General features: G+C 37.0%; 1 protein-coding gene across 1 annotated transcript in view; it reads left to right on the forward strand.

The window, feature by feature from the left end:
- The first annotated feature begins 8,149 nt into the window (after window positions 1–8,149).
- The window catches only part of RNLS (renalase, FAD dependent amine oxidase), a 260,375-nt gene continuing 242,916 nt past the window's right edge, over window positions 8,150–25,608 (forward strand). The window contains 5 exon segments of the mRNA XM_033131183.1: window positions 8,150–9,438; window positions 10,221–10,326; window positions 10,927–11,069; window positions 19,518–19,596; window positions 19,598–19,674. Coding sequence (XP_032987074.1) covers window positions 9,087–9,438; window positions 10,221–10,326; window positions 10,927–11,069; window positions 19,518–19,596; window positions 19,598–19,674 — 757 coding nt within the window. The 5' untranslated portion in view covers window positions 8,150–9,086.

Here is a 25,608-nt window from a genome sequence, read left to right on the forward strand (position 1 = left end):
ACTTGCATATATCTTCTCTATTTTTTTTTTCCGAGTTCTGAGGAGTCAAATAACCTAAGAATTACATACCATATTATGAGTCAATAAGCTCTGGTGCATCACCCCTTTTATTTTCCTCTTATTTAATAATTTTATGGGATCCTGATTCCAGATAACTTAGCAGCTGATGAGAATTTGGACTAAAAGTCACATACATGGTTAATAAATGTCAGAGAAAATATCTATGCAAAACAGGATTAGATTGTTATTCAAGACACTTTTTCAAGTAGGAAGCAGATTATCCCTATAAGAAAGTGATACTCTTCAGCCTAGAAAAGACTCATTTAATATTCACTTCTATTATAAAATGTCCTTTTCTAATTCTAAAGTAGAAAAAGTAAGTTTACATAAACAGGTTTACAACACCATGTAAGAGAATTATGTTAGGTCTTAGGAAGTTTTTTCTGAAAGTTAAGTTGTTATGCATTAGATAGAAGCATTCGTGTTGTAAGGAGATGAAAGTTCTTTTTCAAGTTGTCTTTAAAGATAGAAAGGCTTTTCTCATTTTTGTGCGATTCTTAAATTTAATCTGTTCTAAATGCAAAAATATCAATAACTTTTTTAAAAATTTAATCTGTCCTAAATGCAAAAATAAGTTATGCTCTCACTTTGATCTTAAGATGGATATCCAACTTTTATCTAACTGGAAACAAACAAAACCCCAAACAACTTTTGTTTTTTTACAATCAACTCTGTGACTACAGAAGATTATGTGCCATTAAAGCAGGATATAAGCTTTCAGGGCACTGCTATGCGATTCTTGTCACAATTCTGTTTTATTTCACTGTAGGTCTAGAAGCTTACCTATATCCTTAACTATATCTATAAACTTTAAACTGTAATTAAGGAATATTAGCAACAATCATTTTTGCCATACCAATAGCAGTGCACTGTGAATGGCCTATTAAAATATTTCCTCTTATCTTGTTTGTTTCACAATGAAATCAATAGAGGCTGAAGTTCATATTTAGCCATCATATCAAAACTACAGAAGAAAAAGAAGAAAAATGTACTTTCTAACATTTGAAGATAAAGAATAGATAAATGAATAAAAGCAATTTTCAACTCGCTTTGGGTAATATCAAGAAGTTACATGGTATAATGTATCTAGTCAATAGAGACTTCTGTAAGAATACAAAGGCAAGGAAATAAAATAGTCACAAGGCAGTTTTATAAAGAAGGTGTCTGTCTGTTCTAAATACAGTGAGGTGGATTAATTTATAGGTTACAGAGTGAAAGAGTAGTTAAAGGAAGAGTGGGGTTAGTCAATAAAGGTTACTGCTGAAAAAAGAGAAACAAGGTCAAAATCAAATGAGTACTCTTTAATTTTCAAGCCAAAGCTTACATAAATTTTTTATGGTCTCTTGAAAGCCATGAGTTGAGAAAAAAGACTTCTATCTTATTCAAAAAGAAAAACAATGTTCAATATACATCAAATAAAATGAGACATTACTTGATTTTATTTGTACCTAAAAGTCCAGAATTCTTTGGCATTTGATTTAGGTACAAGTGTTCCCTGGACCATGCAGCCCCCCGGCTGTTCCTCACCCACACATCATAACCAGCATCTGCCCTAATGACGCCCAGGCTGCTGCTGGGCACGTTGGAAATCCAGCTGCCAGCAGATGTAAGCAAACCATGTTGCAAGTATACAACAAGCCTCTGAGTTAGAAAAAAAAAAATGTAGAAAACTATTTAAAATTTTTTATCATATCTATATAAATATATCAGCTGAAATTCAGCCTCTTAATACATGATAATTTGAAGAGTTTTAAAGAAATGTATAAATAGGGTAAGTTATTAATGTTTAATCCCATTACATGTCAGGGCTGTTTAACACAGTTCACTAATGAATCTCTTTCAAATGACCAAGTGGGCAATTACGTCATCTCCACTTAAATATATAAACTTTAAGGATATCGAATATTCAAGTATCTAATAGTAATTTGGGCACTTACATATAGTGTTTTAAATAATATATGACATAAAATGTTATATGATTTTCCCACTTTTCATTTCATAAAACAATTTTATAATCACATTTATGAGACATATTCAATACAGGTGCCATCATTAGAATCATAGTATTAGTCACCGAACAGCACTCCCAGAGCCCTAACTTATACTTCCAAGGGTTTTGAGAAAGAACACCTTTTGAACAGGGTAAGGCGTGCTCACTCGTAACTTGGTTTGCAGACCCCAGGTTGTCATTCCCACAGAATGCACATCATTGTCATCTACTGAAGTGATATTGTTGGTGTCCCACATAAATCCCACTAAACTGATGCTCCTATTCTCCAGCTGCTGTGGTAGCTGCTAACTGTAGCACATTTGGCATTACTGTCTAAATGGGCACTCCCATACTGAGGCAGGAAGAAGACCACCTACACTTTGACCAAGTGATGACACACAAGGCCTCACTCCCTTGCTTCAATGTTGGACCAACTCTGTTGTATTTCATGTTCAATACATCACCAAGGAAACAGGCTAAAACTAGACTTCCGGTCAGGCCACATATCTGCTTAATACCTTCCTGTGTTCTGTTCTGCTTCCTCTATTACCTTTTTCCTGAGATTCCATCAATAAATAATGTGCACTCAAATCCCTGTTACAGGCTTTGCGTCTAGAGACCTTGACCTAAGAGTTACTACTAAAAATGATCAAGGAAGCAGACATTTATGGATGTGATTATGGAGCTGGATTATTTGCTGGTTGGCTGGCATTGATTCCAGGTGGAGTACTGAAAGAACCTTGCATGTTGTAGCACTCCATTGGCTAAAAGATTTACATTTTTTCATAACGATACAGGAAAGGGATGAATGGCTTACATAGTACATCTAACAGTTAACAAGTACAGGGAAATATAATTTGAGGTCTGGGGAATTGGGTAGCTGTTGCTGAGTGCCAGTGATGTTTTAAAGAGAGAAAATTACAGGTTCAGGGCAATCAGTCACCAATTTGAAGCAAAGTGTGAAAGTCGTAAGAAGTCTGGCAGAATCTAAATACCCCCATCTTCTATCGCCAGAGGGCAAACTGATGTGAAAAACAAGGTCAAGACCTAATTGTAACAACTGTAGAACTTCAGGAAGGTTGAATTCTTAGCATTGGGAAGAACCCATGCCATAATCAGTGCCTTGATAGTGAAGTAGGATCCTGAGAATTGAGAAAAGAATATCTGCGTAGAAGAACTTCAGAAATTTGAATCCCAGATTGTTTTGAACTCACTGGCACTACAGAAGTGACCTGCTCTTCTTTGTTAGGGAATAATGCCCCTGACTTAGACACCTTTCAGAACAAGGCTTCCTCTCCACAAGACCCACCCCAATCCCTTCCTGGATATTCCATCAGTAACTACGGTTGAGTTCTAGCATGGCTTGACTGAAGAAGTGTTGGGCCTGCTGAGGGAGAGGAGAGATTATACATGAAAGGAGCTACAAAATCTGGCTAATATGTATGTAGCAGTAGGAACTGGGAGAGTATGCATGGGTGTTGGACCAAAGGTGAGATACACACACACACACACACACAGACACACACACACACACACAGACACACACATGAGCTCTGACAATTAAGTTCGTGAACTTGTTGCAATGATGTTGCTAACCTTTTTGGATATCAGAAGGATTATTTGTTATGAATTTGTACCAACTGGACAAACAGTTAACCAAGTCTACTATTTGGAAGTGCTGAAAAGACTGTGTGAAAAGTTAGACAAACTGAACTTTTCACCAACAATTCATGGCTCTTGCATCACGACAATATACCAGTAAACACAGCACCACCTGTGAGGGAGTTTTTAGCCAGTAAACAAATAACTATATTGGAACACCCTCCCTACTCACCTGATCTGGCCCCCAGTGACTTCTTTCTTTACCCGAAGATAAAGGAAATATTGAAAGGAAGACATTTTGATGACATTTAGGACATGAAGGGTAATACGACAGCTCTGATGGCCATCCCAGAAAGAGTTCCAAAATTGCTTTGAAGGCTGGACTAGGTGCTGGTGTTGGTGCATTGCTTCCCAAGGGGAGTACTTCAAAGGTGACTGTAGTGATATTCAGCAATGAGGTATGTAACACTTTTTCTAGGATGAGTTCTCAAACTTAATAGTCCAACCATAATATATATCTCCTGGATATAAGCCTGGATAAGGGAGAATTTGTTCAAATGGGAGCACACTCCAAAACACAGGATTTAACACAATGACAATGGTTCCTGAGGTCAGTTCTGATACCCTGCAGAGAATTTTTGGAAGCTTAGAAAATTCAAGAATTGCAATAGCAGATTCTAAAGGAAAGGATAAAAAGGCTTAGATGTAGCATACCTCAATTATTTAAACAAGACCAGAACAGCCATCAACTGATTAATGTGCCTTGGGAGAGCTTGGAGGATATTCCATTTACCAAGCTGGGGGAAAAAAAAATACACTGGTGAGGACACCAGCAGAATCTAAAAGCTCATAAGTAGAGAATTTCCGCTTCCATTTTGAGATATCCTGAAAATGGGAAGAAGTATCGCTCCTACTCTTATAACAAACTAGGTTCAAATTCATGACTTAAAAAAAAAAAAAAGAAAACTAACCAGAGGGCTGATATCACAGAGCAAAAATCTGGCCTCAAATCTGAAGACAGACAGATGTTTGCAGGGAGAGAGGGGGAGACACAATCAGAATAGTTTAGGTAGAATGATTAAAGGATGAGTGAAGGCCAGGTATAGGTGAAGCCTGGGAGATGACATCCTGATACTATGGGTGCTCTCCTGCAGGATTCATTATACACCTAAACAAATGGCTATAATACATTGCTGATTCCCCTAATTAGTAGAATACATGAGTTTAAGAAGGAAAAAAAAAGCGGGGTGGGATTAAGGATCCCTATCACTCCCAGTGACTTACTCAGCGATTTGTACTTTCTGTCCTTACAATGTTAGGCTCTATAGATCTAGAGATCCTGGTTCCCAGAGGGAAAATGCTTCTACCAGGGCACAGTAAATATCTTAATAAACTTTAAGCTATGACTGCTGTCTGGTCACGTTGGGATCCTCATGTTAGGAGACCGGGAGGCAAAGAAAGGAATTACTATACGGGCAGGAGTAATTGGCCTCGATCATCATGAGGACAGGAAAAATATATTTGGTATTGAGGTGATCCACTGGGGCATCTTTTGTTACTCCAATGCCTTGTTTTAACTGTAAATGTACAAGTAGAGCAACTATGGCCTGTTACGGACATAGTGTCGTTAGGGATGAGGGCCTGGCTTACTATATCAGGAAAGATAGTTAGAAGGGAGAGGACTCTACAACGGGTATTAGAAGTGGGAATTTATGAGTACCACGTAGAGTGTTAGGATCAGCTGCATTAGCAGATGTAGTGATTTGCCCCACTAACCTTCCTCTTGTCAATTTTCCCAGAAATTCTGACCAACTAGAATTCTGGAAAAGCTGCACCTGGATGACATAAACTTAATGTGAAAAACAAGTGGATCTGACTAGTGCAAAGGATGCACTCCATTATTTAGGTTACCCACCTAGATGTCCTTTAATAAGCAGGTGGATCATTCTTCTAGTTCTTTTCAGTGTTGCTTTCTCCTGACAGTATTACATCAATAAATAACGTGCACCTGGAATCTCTGTCTCAGGCTCTGCTTCTAGAGAACTCTAAGGCATTTACTGTACTTTTAAAATCTTTAAACTTTTTATTATAGTATTTTCAAAATTAGACCATACCTTGAGGGATAATTACCATAATTATGTTAAATCTATGTTAACATTTTCTGCCTACTAGATGTGACCTTTATAAGGATCCAAAATTACACTGATTGAGGTTGTTTCAAATTAATGTCTTCTCTGAAATGTACTTTAATGTTGAAAATGAGAACCAGAGAATGTGACCTATGAGAAAAAATCTTTTCAGGTAGAAAAATCAAGAAAAGAGAAAAACAAAAACACAAAAAACCCAAACCTGGCTTTTATTGGAGCAGTTAGATGAATAAGCAAAAGTAATATGCTTATATATATTGCTAGTAAGAGGCAGATATAGGATTATAACGCTACTGGCAAATTCTAGTTCACTTATTTTTTTGCACCTCACTCTGCTGCTAATAATGTACCTATTATAAAGAGCCATGATGCCTGTGCTATTGCTAGAGGAGAGAACCATAAAAGTAAGGGAAAAAAGATGTACCAGCCCTTCAATACTACAGAATAATGTTATTGAGTTTCAGAGTATTTCTAACCCATCATTGTACAAATGCTAGAGAATCAACATGTATAAGTAAAGTGATCCACAATCAAAACCTGGGGGTAACAATTTGTGTTCCGCCACAACTTTAAAATCACTGTGAACAGGAAGCCAGTGGAGAATCAGATTCTCTTCTTGAGGCATGTGGAGAGATATGTGAGAAGTTAACTGTTCACTAACTCTTCAAATCCTTTCTTGCCCTAAACTCACTGAGAAGAAATGGAAGAGTTAAGAACTTCAGGCCTCAGATAGTCAGCAATTTATCTTAAATTGAGTATTGTCTGAATTGTTGTCATTTTTTGTCTTCCCATAAGGGATTTTACAACGGCCAAGGATATAACCATCTTCAGTTACAATATCATACTCTTCATCTGGGTAGCCCCAGGAGGAAATAATTTGACTCTAGATGAAGAAAAAGCAAGTCTTTCAGAATAAGATTGTTACTCAATTAATGTAACCTAATTAATCTAATTTATTAGTGTAATAATGAACCTTTCTATTCTCTCTCAACCACAGGCCTATATATTTTTACTTTCATTAATTTACTGCCTCATTCAGTAATAAATATTTTTATAGGTACCTACTAGGCATCTGCCTTATACACTAAAAATTTATGGACAAATTAAAAAAAAAATAAAACCCATGCTCTCAAGGATATATCTCAAGAACTAACTCACTTTTTTTCTAACTACTAACCATTTATACTTTTATTTACAATTTTAAAATATATGTTCACCGATAAATGGCAGCATGTCTATGCATATAGCTAAGCTTATATTTAAAATCTTAGGTATGTATGGATGAATGTATGTGTGTATGTATACAGAAGAGAGAATTTATAAGTCTTCCATGGAGGTGTGGATATATTTATATATATTTTCATCACAGTGACAAAATAAGGGTAAAGGGGAAACTGAGCTATAGAATGGTAGATGGGGAATATTAGTTGACTCATATCAAAATATATGAATACAGAAATACACATTTGACTGTAGATCTGCTAAATAAACCCCCCCCAAACTGAATAATAACATTGACAGTTATTTCAGCAGCTTAGCATTTAATTCCTAGAAACTTATTATATTTGCTTCATGGTTCACAGAACGTCGAAATCAAAAGGTACCATGAGTAGTTCCAAGAATTAGGATCGAAGGCATCACTTTGAAAATGTACCCCATTTGGGATCTACATATAAAAGGAGATGTTAATATGATATTAAAATTGCAGCAACTAATATCATTTGACTGTTTAAATAATTCTGTCAGGTAAGGAATATTACCATTTTCAGATGAGAAAACTGAGGCTCTGAAAAATTAAATAATTTGTCTAAAGAAAAACAATGTATAATTGGCAGTCAGGATTCAGATTCAGGCCTGCTTCATTCCCAAAATCCATGCTTTTCCAACTACCCTATCTCGTAGCACAAATTCCCTCTTTAAAGTTTCTGTTACAGTATTGTTTTGCCCAATTCTGAGAGCTTTATCATATATCGCAAGTTAAGTGATATCTGAATTAATGACGTATCAGTATAGTAATAGAAAATCTGAGCAAAATAGCAAAAACCTTGATCAAATTAACTTTCATAGACTACACCACCACAACTGCGGAATATTCTTTTTTTCCAAGTGCATAAGGAATATTCTCTAAGAAAGACCATATGTTGGCCATGAAATAATATTAATAAATTTCAAAAATATTAAAATATTGCAAAGTATGTTCTCAAGCCACATCAGAAATAGGACGTGAATACCAATATGTAAAAAAAATATATATAGAACAGGCTCAAACATTTTAAGTGCAAACAGTGCATTTATGAATTTACGAATAACCCAGGGATCCAGAGAAGATACACCAAGGAAAAGAATATTTTTGAGTGCGTGATTAGGGCAGTATACCATTTCTAAATGAGTTGGAAATAATTGAAACAGTGCTTAGATACCTTGTTCACATAACAAGTAGATAGGAATAAAAGGACTTGTTAAACAATGTTACTCAACTTTGTGAAATCTTGACTTATACGTCAATAAAATAATGACGAGTAATTTTTAAAGATGAAGACATAGGAGTCTTCTGAACACCCCTCCTCCCAAGGACACAATGAATGAACATATGGAGCAATTCCCTCTGAAAGAGATCCAGAATCTAGTTGAGTGACTTCCACACATCTGGCAAATGAGAAAATGCCCACATCAAAATGGACAGGAAGGCTGAGACACACTCTTGCCATAAATTCTACCTGGCACAACACCATACAGTGGGAGGGATCCCTAATTGGTGAAAACTACAAGAAAGATTTTGGCTTAACTCAAAGAACATATTTAAGGAATAATTTTATGTAGATACATCTAACAACGGAGCAAATTTCTGCAGGAAGTAATTTTCCAATTGAGAAGTCTTCAAACAAAAACTGGATGAGCACCTAATGGGGGATATTGCAAAAGGAATTGAAGTACAACCCAATAGAACAATCAGCTGAAATGCACAAAGCCCAAGGGCCAGTTTAAGAAAAATATTTCCCTGATTCCAAAATCGTTTTCTATTCTGTGAAGAGCGGCCATTAAGGCAGTGGAAGAAAGCTTACGCTAGTGTCGCTAGTATGTTCCCTCCTGTCCCCACTTTTACAGTTAGAACATTAAGAGAGCAAAGGTTCCCCCAGGCAGACAGACAGTCACCCTGTAGTCACGCTGGGCTGGGTCTCAGCTGTACTTAGCACCAGCCCCGTGGAGAGGCGGGTTCTCACACTCTAACCTACATGATTTCCAGGCTTTTCTAGGCGAGGGGCAGGGCCGAGTTTGCAGCTTATCTGATGGGGCCAGCGGGTTTTAGAAGGCGGCTCGCAGCCCACAAGCCCAGGGGAAAGCCGAGGACTCGCAGCTCCTTTCAACACCGGTCGCCTCCACTCTGCCCCCTGCAGGCCGGCCGGCGGGAGTGCTCAGGCGACAGGGGGCCTGGAGAGCGGAGCCCGGAGACGCTAGCTCGGCCTCCAGCGGCCCTTTCACAAACTGCAAGCCAGCCAGCGTCGCCGCGGAGATACCGGGCCATGGCGCGGGTGCTGATCGTGGGCGCCGGGCTGACAGGAAGCTTGTGCGCAGCGCTGCTGAGGAAGGAGACGGCCCATCCTTTGCACCTCGCTGTGTGGGACAAGGCTGGGGACTCAGGTGGGTCGTCTGACGGCCGAAACGTGGAAAAAGAAGACGGCGCGGACCTTTAGATTTTAAGGTGGCGTGGGCCCCACTGATCAAAGTCTGTGCTGAAAATCCAGCAACTCGGCTCCCAGCGTGGCCCAGCCTGCGCAGTGTGCGCCTCCTCACGTGACTGGAGACTTCCGCCACCCGGAGAAGGCCAGAATAGGGCGCGGGTGGGGGCGGCGACCCGTCTTGGGTGGCGGCGGGGTGAGAGTGTCGGGCACACACTCCAGAGCGAGGCCCGAGTCTGCAAAGTTTGGGCCTAGCGCTGTTATTGATAAATGTGCTTTCATTTTGGCCTGTCTGTGCCTTTGCAGCTTTCTCCAGGTCATGAGGGTCCCAAAGTGCCCATTGACCAAGGCTTTCCGAAGATCTAGTTTACAGAATCCTGTTTTTCTCACGAATCCTGACTGAAAGAGTGAAAGCATTCGTTGACTGATTCATTCTGACATTTCATTAATTAGTTTATTTTATCCATTCATTCATTCCTTTCATTCTAATCAGTAAATATATGCACCAGGCACAGCGCTGAACACTGTTGCATTATTCATGTGTCCTTTTAAAAATATCTCTCACAATCAGTGACCAAATTGTCTCAACCAGTACCTGACAATGTTAAATGACAAAGCCTGCAACTTAGAAGTGTTTTCTAACACAACTGGAAAGTAATCCATTAACAAGGAGTGAATAGCATTAATTGCAAAAGGTTCATTCCAATACACTAAGACGTTTTCCTGTGGATTAATTAATTACAGGGGGAAGAATGACTACTGCCCGCAGCCCTCATAATCCACAGAGCACAGTTGATTTGGGTGCACAATACATCACCTGCACTCCTCATTATGCCAAAAAACACCAAAGGTGAGTAAGTTGAAAGGGGTAGAATCAGTCTTACCAGTTGTTTGATGTCAAAAGATATAAAACATCCATGTTTAACAGGATTAAATTTTGCCTCTTGTAACATAGTGAAATTATTGCGATATTATCATTGTTGATGGTATTACAAGTAAAAGGTTAACCTGAGTAAAGTGGGAAAACTATGATACGTGCCATGTAGAGTTGTTGTGAAGGTCAGATGAGATGTTACCTGGAACATAGTAAGGGCTCAATAAATATGAATTACTATGTTGGTATAGAGGAAGAGGACAAAATAGCTGTGATGAGTCAATCTTAACCAATTTCAAGAAAGGTACTGAATACCTTTCTGTTTATCTTCACTGACTTTAATTTTGAAATGTACAAGACATGGCTAATGTCAGCAAAAGATTTATGGATTTTTCGAAACATTTCTATTTTTTATCTGAATTATATTTTGTTAACACAAAACATAAGTTGAGTTTGACAATCATATGACAATTTCTAGTTATTTAGTATTACAGTTGCTAAGAATTCTTTTAAGAGAATATAGTTTTTTAGAGCTTATTATAGTGAATAATTATGTTATGTATTGATTTATTTCAGTTTTTATGATGAACTGTTAGCTCATGGCATTTTGAAGCCTTTGACCTCTCCTATTGAAGGAATGGTGATGAAAGAAGGAGACTATAACTTTGTGGCACCTCAAGGAGTTTCTTCAATTATTAAGCATTACTTGAAAGAATCAGGTGGGAATAGGATTTTTCTGCTTTCTAAAATTAGCATTTAAAAATAAAAGTTATGTACATAATTAAATATTAATACTATCTGCTTCTTCGGGAAATCCTAATAGACCATCATGGACTGAATCACATCTTGGATCTGTTTTCATATCAGCAAATTCAATATGCTTTGTTCTTTTCAATACTTGTCCAGTATTACATGGTATATGTGTGCCATCATTTATTTAACTATTAACTTTCTGGTAAATATTTCAGTTGTTTTGGAGGTATGAAGTTGTTTTCTTGCTTATACCAATTTTGCTTCTTGTCTAACCCTGGCACACTTTTGTAAGCATATCTGTAGGACGAATTCCTAACAGTACAATAGCTTTGTCAAATGGTATGTGCATTTTTAATTTAACTGGGTTGTGTCGTCTATTTTTCTTAAAGAAGATCTCATCATCAATTGTGAATGAGAACATCACTTTCCACACATCTTGGTATTATGAAAAATTTTAATTTTTGCTAATCTGGTAGGTTAAAAAATTATATCTCCTTATGTTTTGATTTATATTTACCTAATTATGAGTGAGTTTATGCATCTCTGTTTTGTTAATCAACTCTGCATTTTTTTCTATGAATGTTCATAACCTTTGCCCATTTTCTATTAGGATTTTCATTTTTTCTTTATATATTTTATGAGTGTTTTGAAAATGGACTTTTAAAAAAATAGATGATTTAGACACAAATAACAGTTTAGTGGTTGCCAGAGGGTAAGGGGGGATGGGGATTATAGAAGAGGGTAAAGGGGGTCAAATATACGGTGATGAAAGGAGAACTGATTCTGGGTGGTGAACAAATAATGCAATATATAGATGATGTATTATAGAATTGTACATTTAAAACCTATGTAGTTTTGTTGACCATTGTAACCCCAATAAATTTTAATAAAAAAATAGATGATAAATGATCTTGGATGATAAATGAATTTTTTAAGCAGAAGTAGGCTTCTTGATGAATTATAAGTGCCAAATTCAGGATCACTTAAGAAAGGTATAGGCTGAGAATTTGCTTTGTTTCATAAGCTATTTCTAGAATAATTACTGTTTTAGTCTTCTTCATCAAATATTACTTATTGAGAACCCCAGGAATCCCTGATACTGGCCTTGGGAGATATCAGTGAGATTGAATATACCATTTTTCTAGGATTCAGTCTATAAAAGTATATTAGTCAGGATTTTCCAGAGAAACAGAACCAATAGGATGGAGATATATATATGTATATATACTTGTGTGTGTGTCTGTATGTGTGTGGAAAGAAAGAGAGAGAGAGAAACATAGATAGATAGATACTTATTATAAAGAATTGGCTCATGTCATTATGGACGCTGACAAGTCTCAAGATCTGCAGGGTGAATTGGCAAGCTAGAAACCCAAGAGAGTCGATGGTTTAGTTCCAGTCCAAAGGCCTCAGAACCAGGAGAGCTGATGGTATATAGTTCCAGTCCAAAGGCTAGTAGGCTTAAGACCCAGGAAGAGCCAATGTTTCAGTTAGAATGCCAAGACAGGAAAAAAAAAACCAGAAAGAGTTCTTCACTTATGGGAGTGTCATCCTTTCTGTTTTATTCAGGCCTTGGACTGATTGGATGAGCCCCACCTACATTAGGAACCGCTTTACTCAGTCTACTGATTTAAATGTTAATTTCTTCCCAAACACCATCACAGGCATACCAAGAATAATGTTTGACCCAATATCTGGGCATCTCATGACCCTGTCACGTTGACACACAAATTAACCATCACAGATGGTGAGATCATTGGACATTTTGCATTATATTACCATCAGCTTCAGATATTGCCACCATATAACTTTAAAAAATCTCATTTCTATCATGATTTGCACTTGATTCAAGTTAGACATACATACTTATTGACATCCTCAAGTATTTACTAACTGTATTATATATACATCTATGCATGCATACATCCATTCATTCAATAAACGTTTATTGAGTACTTACTACATGCCAGACACTATTTTAGGCACTAATGATACAAGAACCAAAGTCCCTTCCCCCATATAACTGATGTTCTGGCAGAGGGACGGTCCTTGAATCCAATGTACCTACATCCTTATTTAGTTAGGTGTTTGTGGGAATCTATGTTTTTATCTTCCAATTTTGCTGTGGAAGCTCTTGGGAAAAGAGGTCAATTATTTGTAGCTCACTCAGAATCTAACAGTACCTTGTACATAGTGGGTTGGTATAATGATATAAATATGGATTTCTAATATATATAAATATACATTAACCATATACATATATTTATATATATGGTGACTATCAGTTCTAATTTATCCAATTCTTAGTAAAAACCTATTTATATTTTCAATTTGTACAGCTTCTTGAGACAGTGAGTTTCATAGTTTCTTATCACTGTGTATTTTTAATTTCAAAAAGAAACTTTAAAAAAATAATTACATACTACTGGTAGAAAATTCGGAAGATACAGAAAAACAGCAAGAAAAATATCATTATAATATGTAAATCAACAATAAGCCCATTTTGTGACACTCTATGCTTTTTAAAAATGAATCTTTTATATAATTGACTTCAAGGCTATATAATTTGTGTATATATAAACTTTTTGTTTATTTTAATACTATCTTTGTTATATTTCAAGAGTCCTTTCCTCCCTCTATCCAGATCTATTATTATAGGATTTCTAGACCCTATCTATCCCACTTTTAATTTTATAATTAAATCCCTTAAGTGTCCTTTAAGCTTCTTTAAAGCATTCTACCCTATAAATGGTCCACAAAAAGTATTTAGTGTTTTCACAATATAAGTTGAGAGAGTCCCTGGAATAAGAATGACCTGGATTCAAATTAATCTTCTACCACCCCTTCCTAGCTATGTAATATTAGGAAAGTTTAAAAATCTATAGTTTGGTTCTTTCATTGGAAAAATTAGAATAATAACACTACCTACTACAAAGCCTTGTTGTGAGGAATGAAGGATATGCTCTGTCAATCCAAGCAAGTAAGTCCAGGTACATAGTAATCGTTTGCTAATTAGTTTAAAAAATAATCTACTTGAATGCAGCTGACCTTTGTATATCCCCAATACAAGAACCTAAGTTGTCAAGGCATTCCAAAAATACTCTCCATTTTAGAATCAGTTGAATTTGCAATCCCACAGTCTAATGGACCAATCAGTAGTCATTTAGTTTGGGACCAGACTTCCAGGAAAATTACCTGTATGAGATATGTCTAATCAGGCATGCTTGAGAATAGATTCAAATCTCTAAAGCCAATATTTAAGTAGACCAATTTCCCAGAACAAGTAGTAAAGGGCAGGGGGAAATATAGGCATGTACCTCTTGAGCTATGCTCTATTCTTATTTATCGGCTGATGTGTTTACATTAAGCTTATTACAGAGAAAACTGTATTTATTGATATCAATTTAACCAACTGCCTACCTTCCTTCATTGATACAATCTCCTTGAGTGAGTGAAATGTGATTTTCTGTGGTTTTGTTTATTTAATTTTTAGGTTGTCATTGTTGGGCTGGGAGAAATTCAAAATAAAAAAAATGACTCTCATTTATTAAATGCTAACTATCTGACACTATGCTAGGTATTCTACATACATCATTTCTGACTCTCACAACAATGATTCAAGGTAACTATCATGATCCCTATTTACTAATGAGAAAATTGAGACTCAGGGAGGTTAAGTACTTCGCCTCGGGTGGCTTGGCTAGTAAGGAAGAGAACCAGAGCTCCCTTTCAGCTGACCTGTTGTCTTTTCCTATTAACTATCCTATGGAGGGCAATGAAAGGTGCTCATATCCTTTCCTCTTATTTAACACTGATTTTTTAGGGCCTCCTTTTTCCTTCCTTACTTTCCCCCTACCGTATGAAAGGTTGCTGTCCTCCTGCTACATGTCAGAGGACACATGGCTCAAGAGAACAACCTCATAGAGACCTTTCCCTAGTTCCACTCTTTCATGGGCAATCCCTGCCCCAGGGGTAAAGGGGCTACAAAGGAGCATGCCATTTATTTCTTTATGCAACCAGAGAGATCAGTTACCTGGTGGTCCCTATGACATTTGGAGAGTGATGAGCTAAGGCTTTTTGCCTTTGAATAGGCCAATATTATTAAATCATTTATGAGAGGATGAATTTAGCTTCCAGGACGGGGTGATAAACTTTTATTTTGTTTGGCCTACCAACAGGGAGAAATACTGCCACATTTATTTGTTTTTATTTTACCATCTACTTTAAAAGGGACATTGGCTAACAATATGTAAAATCAACATGTACAATATAACCTGTCAGAGTTGACAGGATCAATTTATTAGAAAAGATGGTTTAATTTGCAGATGCCATTGGCTAGGGTGGCTTCTTTCTGGTAATATATTTCCTTTTGTCATTCTCTCCCTTTCTACTTTTGTGTTTATTTTCTTTCTGAAATTGATATATGTAGTAGAAGTAAGCCTGGGATGTTTTGTCTCAAAATTTCTCCCAGATGGCTGATCGTGGCATTCATCCATAGCAGTGTCCTTCAGAGAGAAGCGACAGGATAGCCTGTGCGCCCTGATTGAGCATTCTTCTGTGTACTTCAGCAGTGCATTTCGTTAGACATTGTTCCCTTTGTTTCAGGTTCCACCTCATCAGTTCTGAACTGCTGCTCCCTAAAACCTATTTGTAGGAAATTATAGGAGGAAAATGGATTTACATTTTCTCTTTGAAATGGAGGGAGGCGGGGGATAAACTCGAGTAAATATATAACAGAAACACCTTTTGCCTTCGTAAAATATTTAAACCTTCTTAGCATTCGGCTGTCTTTATAGCTATCACAGATTTTTAGAATTCTTATTACATATGTGCTGCGGAAACGGTGGGAAATACGAGGCGTGGTCCCTCCCTTTGTTCATGTAGAGCGTAAAGGGGAGGGAGGAAAGACGTTAAAGTAATTGTACACAAATGAAAAGGCACGAAATAAATGCTTAGGAGACGGAGTGGGAACCTGAGAGAGCATATTCTACGAGGCCGTCACCGAATCGGAGCTTCAGAGGACTTAGTATGGAGTGTGTCAGGGAAGGTGTCTCTGAGGGACTGTTTTCATGGGTACCTGAAAGGTAAGCCACAGTGAACTAGGCCAAGAGCTGAGTGATGAGAATTCCATGCCGTGGACACGTGAAATTGCAACTGTTCTGATGGAGGAGTAAGTTGATGCATTCGAGGAACTAAAAAGTCACTGCGACAGGAAGGTAGTGAATGAGGGAGAAAGTGGCAAGAGAGGAAGTTCAGGACTAAGGCAGGGGCCAGATCATGAGGGGCTCTGTAAGCACTGTCAAAGAAGCCATTGAAAAATATTACACAAGAGAGGGACATGGTCACATTTACTAAGCTCAGAATTAACTGTTGAGAGATTTTATGTAGGTCTCTGTTTTAAAATGACAGTTTCCAGAGCCTACAGATTTTAACATGGGGTCCTTTTTGGAAGTTATTAATTAGTTTCACAAGGAAATGCCACTTTCCCAGAAACTTCACTCCTACTGTGTTTCCCCGAAAATAAGACCTAGCCGGATAATCAGCTCGAATGCGTCTTTTAGAGCAAAAATTAATAATAAGACCCAGTATTACATTACATTACATTACATTATTTAAGACCCGGTCTTACATTATAGTAAAATCAGACTGGGTCTTATATTAACTTTTGTTCCAAAAGATGAATTAGAGCTGATTGTCCGACTAGGTCATATTTTGGGGGAAACATGGTAATAGGAGGAAAGGAAAACGTCCTGGTTAGTAAGAGCAGCTACCCTATTGCCCCTGTCTCTTGGCAGATACAACCTTTTGGGTGATTTTGCCAATTGTGGTGTTAGATTTGGGTCTGTCATCTACTCTAGTGGTTCTCAAACTTTAATGTGCATCATAACAAGCCTGGTCTGACCCCCAGAGATTCTGATTCAGTAGGTCTGAGCCTGAGAATGTGCACTTTCGATAGCGTCTCAGGTGCTGCTGGTCTGGGGTCCACACTTAGAGAACCACTGACATACACTTTGCAGAACATTTTGGGGCCACTGGGATACATGTCTAAGACGTTTGGCTGGGTATGGAACATTTCTAGGTTAGTGGACTTCAGTTCCCTTAAACACACATGTATTCAGCAGCACCAATAACAAAGTATGCTCCTTTCAAAGGGATTATTATGTTAAAACATAACTGAATAAAACATATAAAATCAAGTGGCGTAGTTGAGGTCCAAGTCAGGGCCAGAGACAATGAGGCAAGTGTGTCCAGTAAGTCGGGGGTGAGACACCCTAAATAAATAGAACAGAGTCAAGTAAAGCTGCTCTGGTTGTAGTAAAGGAGATGGTGGTTGTGAGTTGAAAGCTCCAATTATTTGCACCTTCCCTAAGCAGGGGCTTTGGAGAAACCCTCAGGCAAGTTGAGGAACTATTTACAAGCCCCTGCTCTAATTTTGGAACAGAGTGATCCTAATTGCCTCAAAGAGAGATTGACCCCAGGGCCTAGTTAGTACCTTGTTCCTTTTAACATATTTGCATTTGTTTTTTAAAATTTGAGTACTTACGAGGTTGTGGCATCATTAAAGGGACAATGAAAGATGTAAGGTACATTAGCTCTGGAAACCTGACTGACCTGGAGGAGCCTGGAGTATTTTGGGATAGATAAGACATACCGAAAGCATACAGATGTTTGGAATCAATGTCAGAATGAGTGATAAAGGCAGTGATGGTCAAAGGACATCATAGATGAGAAGGATCCCACTGAGCTGGAGTAGCTACAGAAAGGAAGTTTCCTGGCTGAGGTTGGACTTATTTTCTTGGCTGGGAACATGAGGTGTCCCAGGTAATGATGAGCAGGATCTTCCAAAGTGCTTTTTTTTTTTTTAAAATCATTTTTTATCTTTCAGTTACAGTTGACAAACATTATATTAATTTCAGGTGTGCAACATAGTGAATACACATGTATAAAACTTATGAAATGATCACCCTGGTAAGTCTAGTACCCATCTGACACCGCACATAGTTATTGCAATATTATTGACTTTATTCCCTATGCTCTACTTTGCATCCCCAGGACTATTTTTATAACTGACAATTTGCACATCTTAATCCTGTCCCCTTTTTAACCCATCCCCCAAAACCCCCTCCTGTCTGGCAACCATCAAAATGTTCTCTGTATCTAACTTTCAGTGTGCTTTTTCTTCTTGTTCCATTTTCATTTCTTTCTTTTCTATTCCTGAGGCTGAAAAAAAGTGGATTTGTTTTTAAATCAAAGTTTTCTAAAAACTGGAATGTGAGGGGAGTGCTAGTATACCAAGGAGACTTAATGATTCAAGTATAGTTTATCTTTCAGTTTGTGATTCAGAATTCATTCTCTTAAAAATACTAATTAAACACCAAGTATGTGCCAAGTACTATATTATATAATCTACCCTGTTTCCCCGAAAATAAGACCTAGCCAGACCATCAGCTCTAATGCGTTTTTTGGAGCAAAAATTAATATAAGATTCAGTATTATATTATATTATATTATATAGACCCGGTCTTATTTTACTATAAGACCAGGTCTTATATTAATTTTTACTCCAAAAGACACAAAAGGTAAGCGGTAAGATGCATTAGTCTTTTGTATTAGACCTAGCTGATGGTCTGGCTAGGTCTTATTTTCGGAGAAACACGGGATATGCTATACATAGAAACAAAATAGAATTAATTCCTGGCTCATGAGGATTTCAGATTAAAAGAGAAGAAAATATTAATCAAATAACTATTAAAATACCTTTGTGATAAGCACAAAGAAGGAAAATGTGATGAGACATTCTAGACTGTATTTCTATTAATTCTGATTCTTCTTAATAAAGGTAATTAATCCATTGATGAGGACTTTGATTTCTCTTACAGAGACCTTTTTTAGGTTTAATAGGGAATATTAATTCCTTTTATGGGGAATATTGTTCTTTCTTGCGATGACTAAAGAGAAGAATTGTTAACACCTTTACTGAATGCAGACTTGCTCTACAGTGATAATAAGCTTCAGAGGCATAAGGATAGGATAATGAGCTTTAAATCATGGTATGACATTTCTGAATCTGTTTCCTTATCTGTGAAATTAATTGTTATGATGTATATTAAGCGCTTGGCATAGTCCTGGCATAAAATAGATGCCTAATGAAAAACAGCTATGGTTACTAGTATTATTCATTGTAATAGTATTTTTTCCCCTATAGCAGGCATTGTTAGGGAGGTGCAAGGATGCCAGAAGGAGAGGAATTCCCACTAAGTGAGAAAGTAATGCAAATGAAACGTAGGTGTGTTAGAAGACAAATGGCACCGTTTCATTCTCTTGAATGGATCCAGTTGGTGACTCTTCTCTTCCCTGTCATTCATATGGGAAAAAATCCTGATTATGAGAGCATGCTTTTGTTTTTGGAACAGGTGCCGATATCTGTTTCAGACAATGTGTGACCCAGATCAACCTGAGAAATGACAAGTGGGAAGTCTCCAAGGAACAGGCTCCCTGAGCCATTTGATATTGTTGTCCTGACGATGCCAGTTCCTCAGATTCTGCAGCTTCAAGGTGACATTGCGAATGGTGAGTCTCAGCCTGTGCTGTTCACTTCAGGCAAAGGGATTTCTTTGAGAGAGCATGAATTCAGTTTAACTCTCTTAGCAAAGGATCTTAGTACGGATCCTATTCATTTGTGTGTTTTAAAAAACTGATACTGTGGCCTGGTTCATGATATTAGTTTAGGTCAAACTGAAACGCATGGAACTTCTTTTCTTAGCCAGTTGAAAAAACGTTGAATCATTTTCTTATTGCCCTCACCTTGAAGAAGTCAATATGTGTGATGGATATGCAGTAGTTTGGCCTACAAGAAGAGCAATCTCTTTGGGGCCATCCTGGAGAAAAGAAGGGTTTTATGACACAAGCATTGGTGATGTGAACCCCTGGCAAACCTCGTCTCGGATTGCTCTTGAGTATGAGTCTCATGTTCTTCTCTGTTTGGGATTTGCTGGCTCACTTTTTACCGGCTTCTCCCCTGTCCTTTTTAAAAAACGGCTTTGAGATTAAATGGATATAATGTATGGTATGTGGATTATATTTCAAAGTGTACGTTTCAATGGCATTTAGTATATTCCCCAATATATGCAAACATTATCACCCTCAATTTTGGAACATTTTCATCCCCGCAAAAAGAAACCCCATATCCTAAAGCTATCACCATCAATCCTCCATCCCTAACCCTTCCCCCAATCCTAAGCAAACTGTTATCTATTTTTTGTCTCTATAGATTTCCCTATTACCTGGATTCTTAAGAAAACCTTTTCTATGGCTCTGCTTTGCCTCTACATGTGTTAGGTCCCTCCCACTGATTTTCCTCCTGTCTTTCTTCATGTCTGACTGAGCCTGACACACTGAAGTCATTGACTTCTAGGGGAGACCTCATGGCCTCAGAGCTCACGAGTTTGAAGTAGAGCCTGGTGATGGTGGACGAGGCTTTGCGTCATGTGGGGTGGTGGGAGATACTGACATGCCTGTAGCCTTTGACCTTTTTGCAGAACTAAAGTTAACATTGGTTTGATTGAGAAATAGCCTTTTATGTCTCTGTTAGAAAGAAAACTGGTACTAAATATGCTTTACCAATTGTAGATTTAGAGCTGTAATAGAAGTTGTTCTCTGAGGAAGACTATAGCTGCTTATTAACATCTTGAAAGTAATTTACTTATCCTTGAATATCAGTTCTACCATGCAGTAACAATACAGCTTCTTTTCTAGTACAGTGTGAGATAATAATATAGGAAGGATTGGAATATTTATTAGATAGTTATAGGCAAAGTAGAAACTAATTTAAAGATCTCTTTCATGAGTCTACCTCTAGTTTGTTGCTAAAATCACTTTAAAGTAGGATAATTTATTGCCATGGAGTCTGTAATAATTGGGTTGATTTCAAGACTGTGTTAAATAACATACTGTAACATTTTACTAAAACACAGTTACTGGTCAGTGTTTTCAGTTGTGCTGTAAATTACATAGTATAATTTTTAAAACCTACATAGTCTTGTATCTGAAGAGAGACCCTTCAACGTTGCACTTTGAAAGTACTTCTCAGTATTTGTATTAGTGACATATAAAACATAACACCATGCCACAGACTGACTCCTAAGGTGTGTTTAAGGGACTTCCAAATAACAATTTTATTTAGATCTTCTGTATCCTAATGTTTTGAGTATTTGATCTTTATTTGGCTGAAAAAACTTAATTCTCCTACTATTAATATAATAAATTTATTAACATGGAAAGATTTCAAAATATTTTTAACTTAACAATAAAAAGATGCATCTATATTTCTTTTCCATCTGCCAAAAATAGTTTGACAGAAACATTTTAACATTGTTATTGCTTAAAGATGATTTTTATTTTCTTCTTTGTAATTTTTGAATACTCATAACTTTAAAAATAAGGATAGTTTTCTCTTACTATTAAAAATGATAATGTGGACACCATCTGAAAAAATGTATCATGCTGAAAAAGAAATAGATTTTTTTTCCCTTTTCTTTTTTAGTGGAGGGGTGTGGTGGAATATGTAGGCTCTTTTTGATGAAAACGTTTAAGAATGATTGGCTTGGTACATTTGACTGAGGGTAAGGGTCTTTGAGGTGTTGTATTGGCCCAATTCAGAATTGGAGGCCATGCACATAATTCTGTGTTTACTTCCTTGTTATGAAATAACCCACCCTGGCAGTAAAAGATTAACAGAATGTCCTAACAATGATGCTTTAATACCGTGGGTCTAAACAAAGGGCTTAAAAAACATCTGCTTCCGCTTTATAAGTTTCAATAATGACCTTTGAATGAGAAATTAGTTAAACTTTTCACTCTGTGTTTTCTGGAGAACTTTAAATACACTCTTGTTTGATTATTAGACATCTTCATTTTCTGTGAAAAGACATCCATTTACAAAGCCATATATTGTACAAAGCCATATATTGCCATCTAGTGGATCCCAGTATATATTGCAGTTCCCGTGTGAATTTTTAAACTAGAGAGAACTATGAATGAAGATGATTGAAATATAGAATGTATATAAAACTGTAACTATAATATAACTCACGAAACCCATGTATATCATACGGAAATAAATTTAGGCCCATGATAATTAAGTGCTTTATCCAAAAGTGCATAGCTGATTAGTGACAGAAGTACAGCTGTGCTACAGGTCTCACATTCATGCAAACTTTGGCTTTCATTGTACGTTTCTTCTCATTCTCTCTATCTTCATAAATCACGTCTAGCCTTTAGGATCAACATAAGTACCATCTTTTACACGAAAGGCTTCTCTTTTGATTACAGTGTGGTCTGGATTTTCCCCTAACTCTCCCTTTCCCTATTTTGCTTTTCACGAAGAAACAGAACTTTTTTTTTTTTTTTTTGGCAATTGCTTGTTACCTTTATTACAGTCCCCCTGTTGAGAGAACAGGGAAGCTTTATAGACCATATAGTGAACCTCTTGTAATTTATAATTCACCTTCTGGTTCTATAACTGTGCTATCCCTATATATTAGCATTACGAAGATTGTCTCACTTAATTCTCACAAAAGTCCTAAGACATTGTTATTGTTCTTCCTAATGGTGGTGGTGATGCTAAGATGTGACCCTTCGTACTGTGACTCCAGAGCCCATCCTTTAACCACTGTTCCACATGGCTCTCCCGTATGTACTTCATCTTAGACTATCTTACTACTGATTGTTTCATGTAATTCTGAGTTTTTGCAGGGTCCTACTCATTCTTTTCTTTAATTAAAAAAAGGTTTTCAATTACAGTTGACATTCAATATTATAGCAGCTTCATTTGTACAGCATAATGGTTAGACATTTATATAACTTACAAAGTGATCCCCCCAATAAGTCAAGTACCCGTCTGACACCATAGTTACTACAATATTATTGTCTATATTCCCTATGCTGTACTTGACATCCCTGTGACTATTTTGTAACTACCAATTTGTACTGCTTAATCCTTTCACCTTTTTCACCCAATCCCCCAACACCCCTCCCATCAGTCAACCATCAGTTTGTTCTCTGTCTGTGAGTTTGTTTCTGTTTTGTTTGTTCATTTATTTTGTTTTTTAGATTCCACATATGAGGGAAATCATATGGTATTTGTCTTTCTCTTTCTGACTTATTTCACTTAGCATAATACCCTCTAGGTCCATTCATGTTGTTTAAAATGGTAAGATTTCATTCTTTTTTATAGCTGAGTAATATTCCGTTATATATATCTACCACATTTTCTTTATCCATTTGTCTGTGGACACTGAGGTTGCTTCCATATCTTGACTATTGTAAATAAAGCTACAATGAACACAAGAACACATATCTTTTCTTATACATATATAAGAATAAACTCAAAATGGATTAAAGACTTAAACATAAGATATGAAACCACAAAACTCCTAGAAGAAAATGTAGGCAGTAAACTCTCTGACATTGCTCTTAGTAATATATATTTATATATTTATAATATATATTATATTTATATATTATATTATATTTATATATTATATTATATTTATATTTATACATTATATTATTTATATATTGCTCTAAGTATATATATTTATATACATATTAGTTATATATATATATATTTGATATATCTCTTCGGGCAAGGGAAAAAAAAATAAACAAATGGGACTACATCAAACAAAATTTTTGCACAGCAAAGGAAACCATCAACAAAATGAAAAGATAGTCTACCAAATGGGAGAAGATATTCACAATGATACATCCAGTAAGGGGATGATATCCAAAATATATAAAGAATTCATACAACTTAACTCCAAAAAACCAAACAATCAGATTAAAAAATAGGCAGAGGACCTGAACAGACATTTCTCCAAAGAGGACATACAGATGGCCAATAGACATATTGAAAGATGTTCATTATCACTAATCATCAGAAAAATGCAAATTAAAACCACAGTGAGACATCACCTGACACCTGTCAGGACGGCTATCATCAATAAATCAACAAACAACAAGTGTTGGAGAGGATGTGGAGAAAAGAGAACCCTTGTGTACTGTTGGTGGGAATGCAAATTGGTGCAGCCACTATGGAAAACAGTATGGAGATTCCTCAAAAAAATTAAAACTAGAACTACCGTATGACCCAGCAATTTAAGTTCTGGGTATTTGTCCTACTAATTTTTGATCACTGTGTTCCCCAAACTTGCCTAATGATAATCACTAGTTAAAAAAATATAAGGGGTACTTTTGAGAAGATTTTGAGTTACAGGGTTTGGGTAGGGCCTAGGAAACTGTATTTTGACCATGCACCCCATGGGAATTTTTTTCCTGCCAGTTAGGCCTGTTTGGGGCATTTTGCCCTATATGACCACTCATCAAATTTTACTGTGATCCTAATTTTTCAGTGTCTTCCCCACTAAGCCATAAAATCCATGAGGAAAGGGGTCCTGTAGACCACTCTTATCCCCACCCAAAGTAAAGTTCCATGTCACACAGAGACCCACACACCGAGAGTGTTGGTCAATCACTATCTGCTGAATGAACGGGCATCTGGTTTATTTCCCAACTTGATTATACACTCTTTGAGGTCAGATAATCTTAGAGTCTGTGGTCCTGGCTTGGTACCTGGTTCATGGTACTAAGGTAAAAGGGTGAACCTTGGATGGATCATTGTATTTTAGGACTAGAAGAAACCTTGGGGCTCATTGCTTCTCTCACTTTGATGTTAGAGGTGAAGAATTTAAAGACATGATCTGCCCTTAAATGATCACACAGTTTATTAGGGGCCAGACATGAGAGAGTATGGTTGAGAAAAAAGGTGTCACCTTTCAAATATTATTGTCTTGATTTCATGTTTCCCACATATTTAAATAGAGCTCTTCATCAGACTGTAAGGGAAGATCTGGGCCTAAAATCAACATGCCTTTCTTCCCTGCCATAGTTCTTTCATTTTCTCCTAGTAAAGTACTATGGTGGAGGGAATAAACATCTTACTATTACATCTGCCACCATCCACGTGACCTGACGCACTATTCACAGGATCACCCATATCTCTGAGGAAGCACCATGATGGAATATTTCTTAAGTGTCCCCATGTTCCTGATATTTTTGTAAATCTAATTCAAAGAAATTGAGAAGATGCAATACCCATTTGTCAGGTCTTCTCATGAAGCTATGTGTGTGGGCAGAAAAATCACAGGTGAGCTGTACATCTCACAAGTGTAAAAGTGATGTGTTAGGGGAAACTGACATGAAAGCATGCTTGTGAGGTGAGGTGAGTAAGGAAATGGTAGTGGGAGTCTTGGTAGACTGTTCATAATTATTAGTCAAAAGTGTGCCTCAAACAAGACAGCCAGAAAAGTCCTGGATATCAATAGGAAGCCTCTTGCAAACATAGTGGGAAACATTACTTTGCCCTTGTGCAAAACAATGGTGCGTTTGTACCCAGAATACTGTGGTCACCTGAGTTAGCCTCCAACACTATGGTGGAAAGAATGT

This window comes from Rhinolophus ferrumequinum, chromosome 16 (genome assembly GCF_004115265.2).
Source record: "Rhinolophus ferrumequinum isolate MPI-CBG mRhiFer1 chromosome 16, mRhiFer1_v1.p, whole genome shotgun sequence".
Lineage (NCBI taxonomy): Eukaryota > Metazoa > Chordata > Mammalia > Chiroptera > Rhinolophidae > Rhinolophus > Rhinolophus ferrumequinum.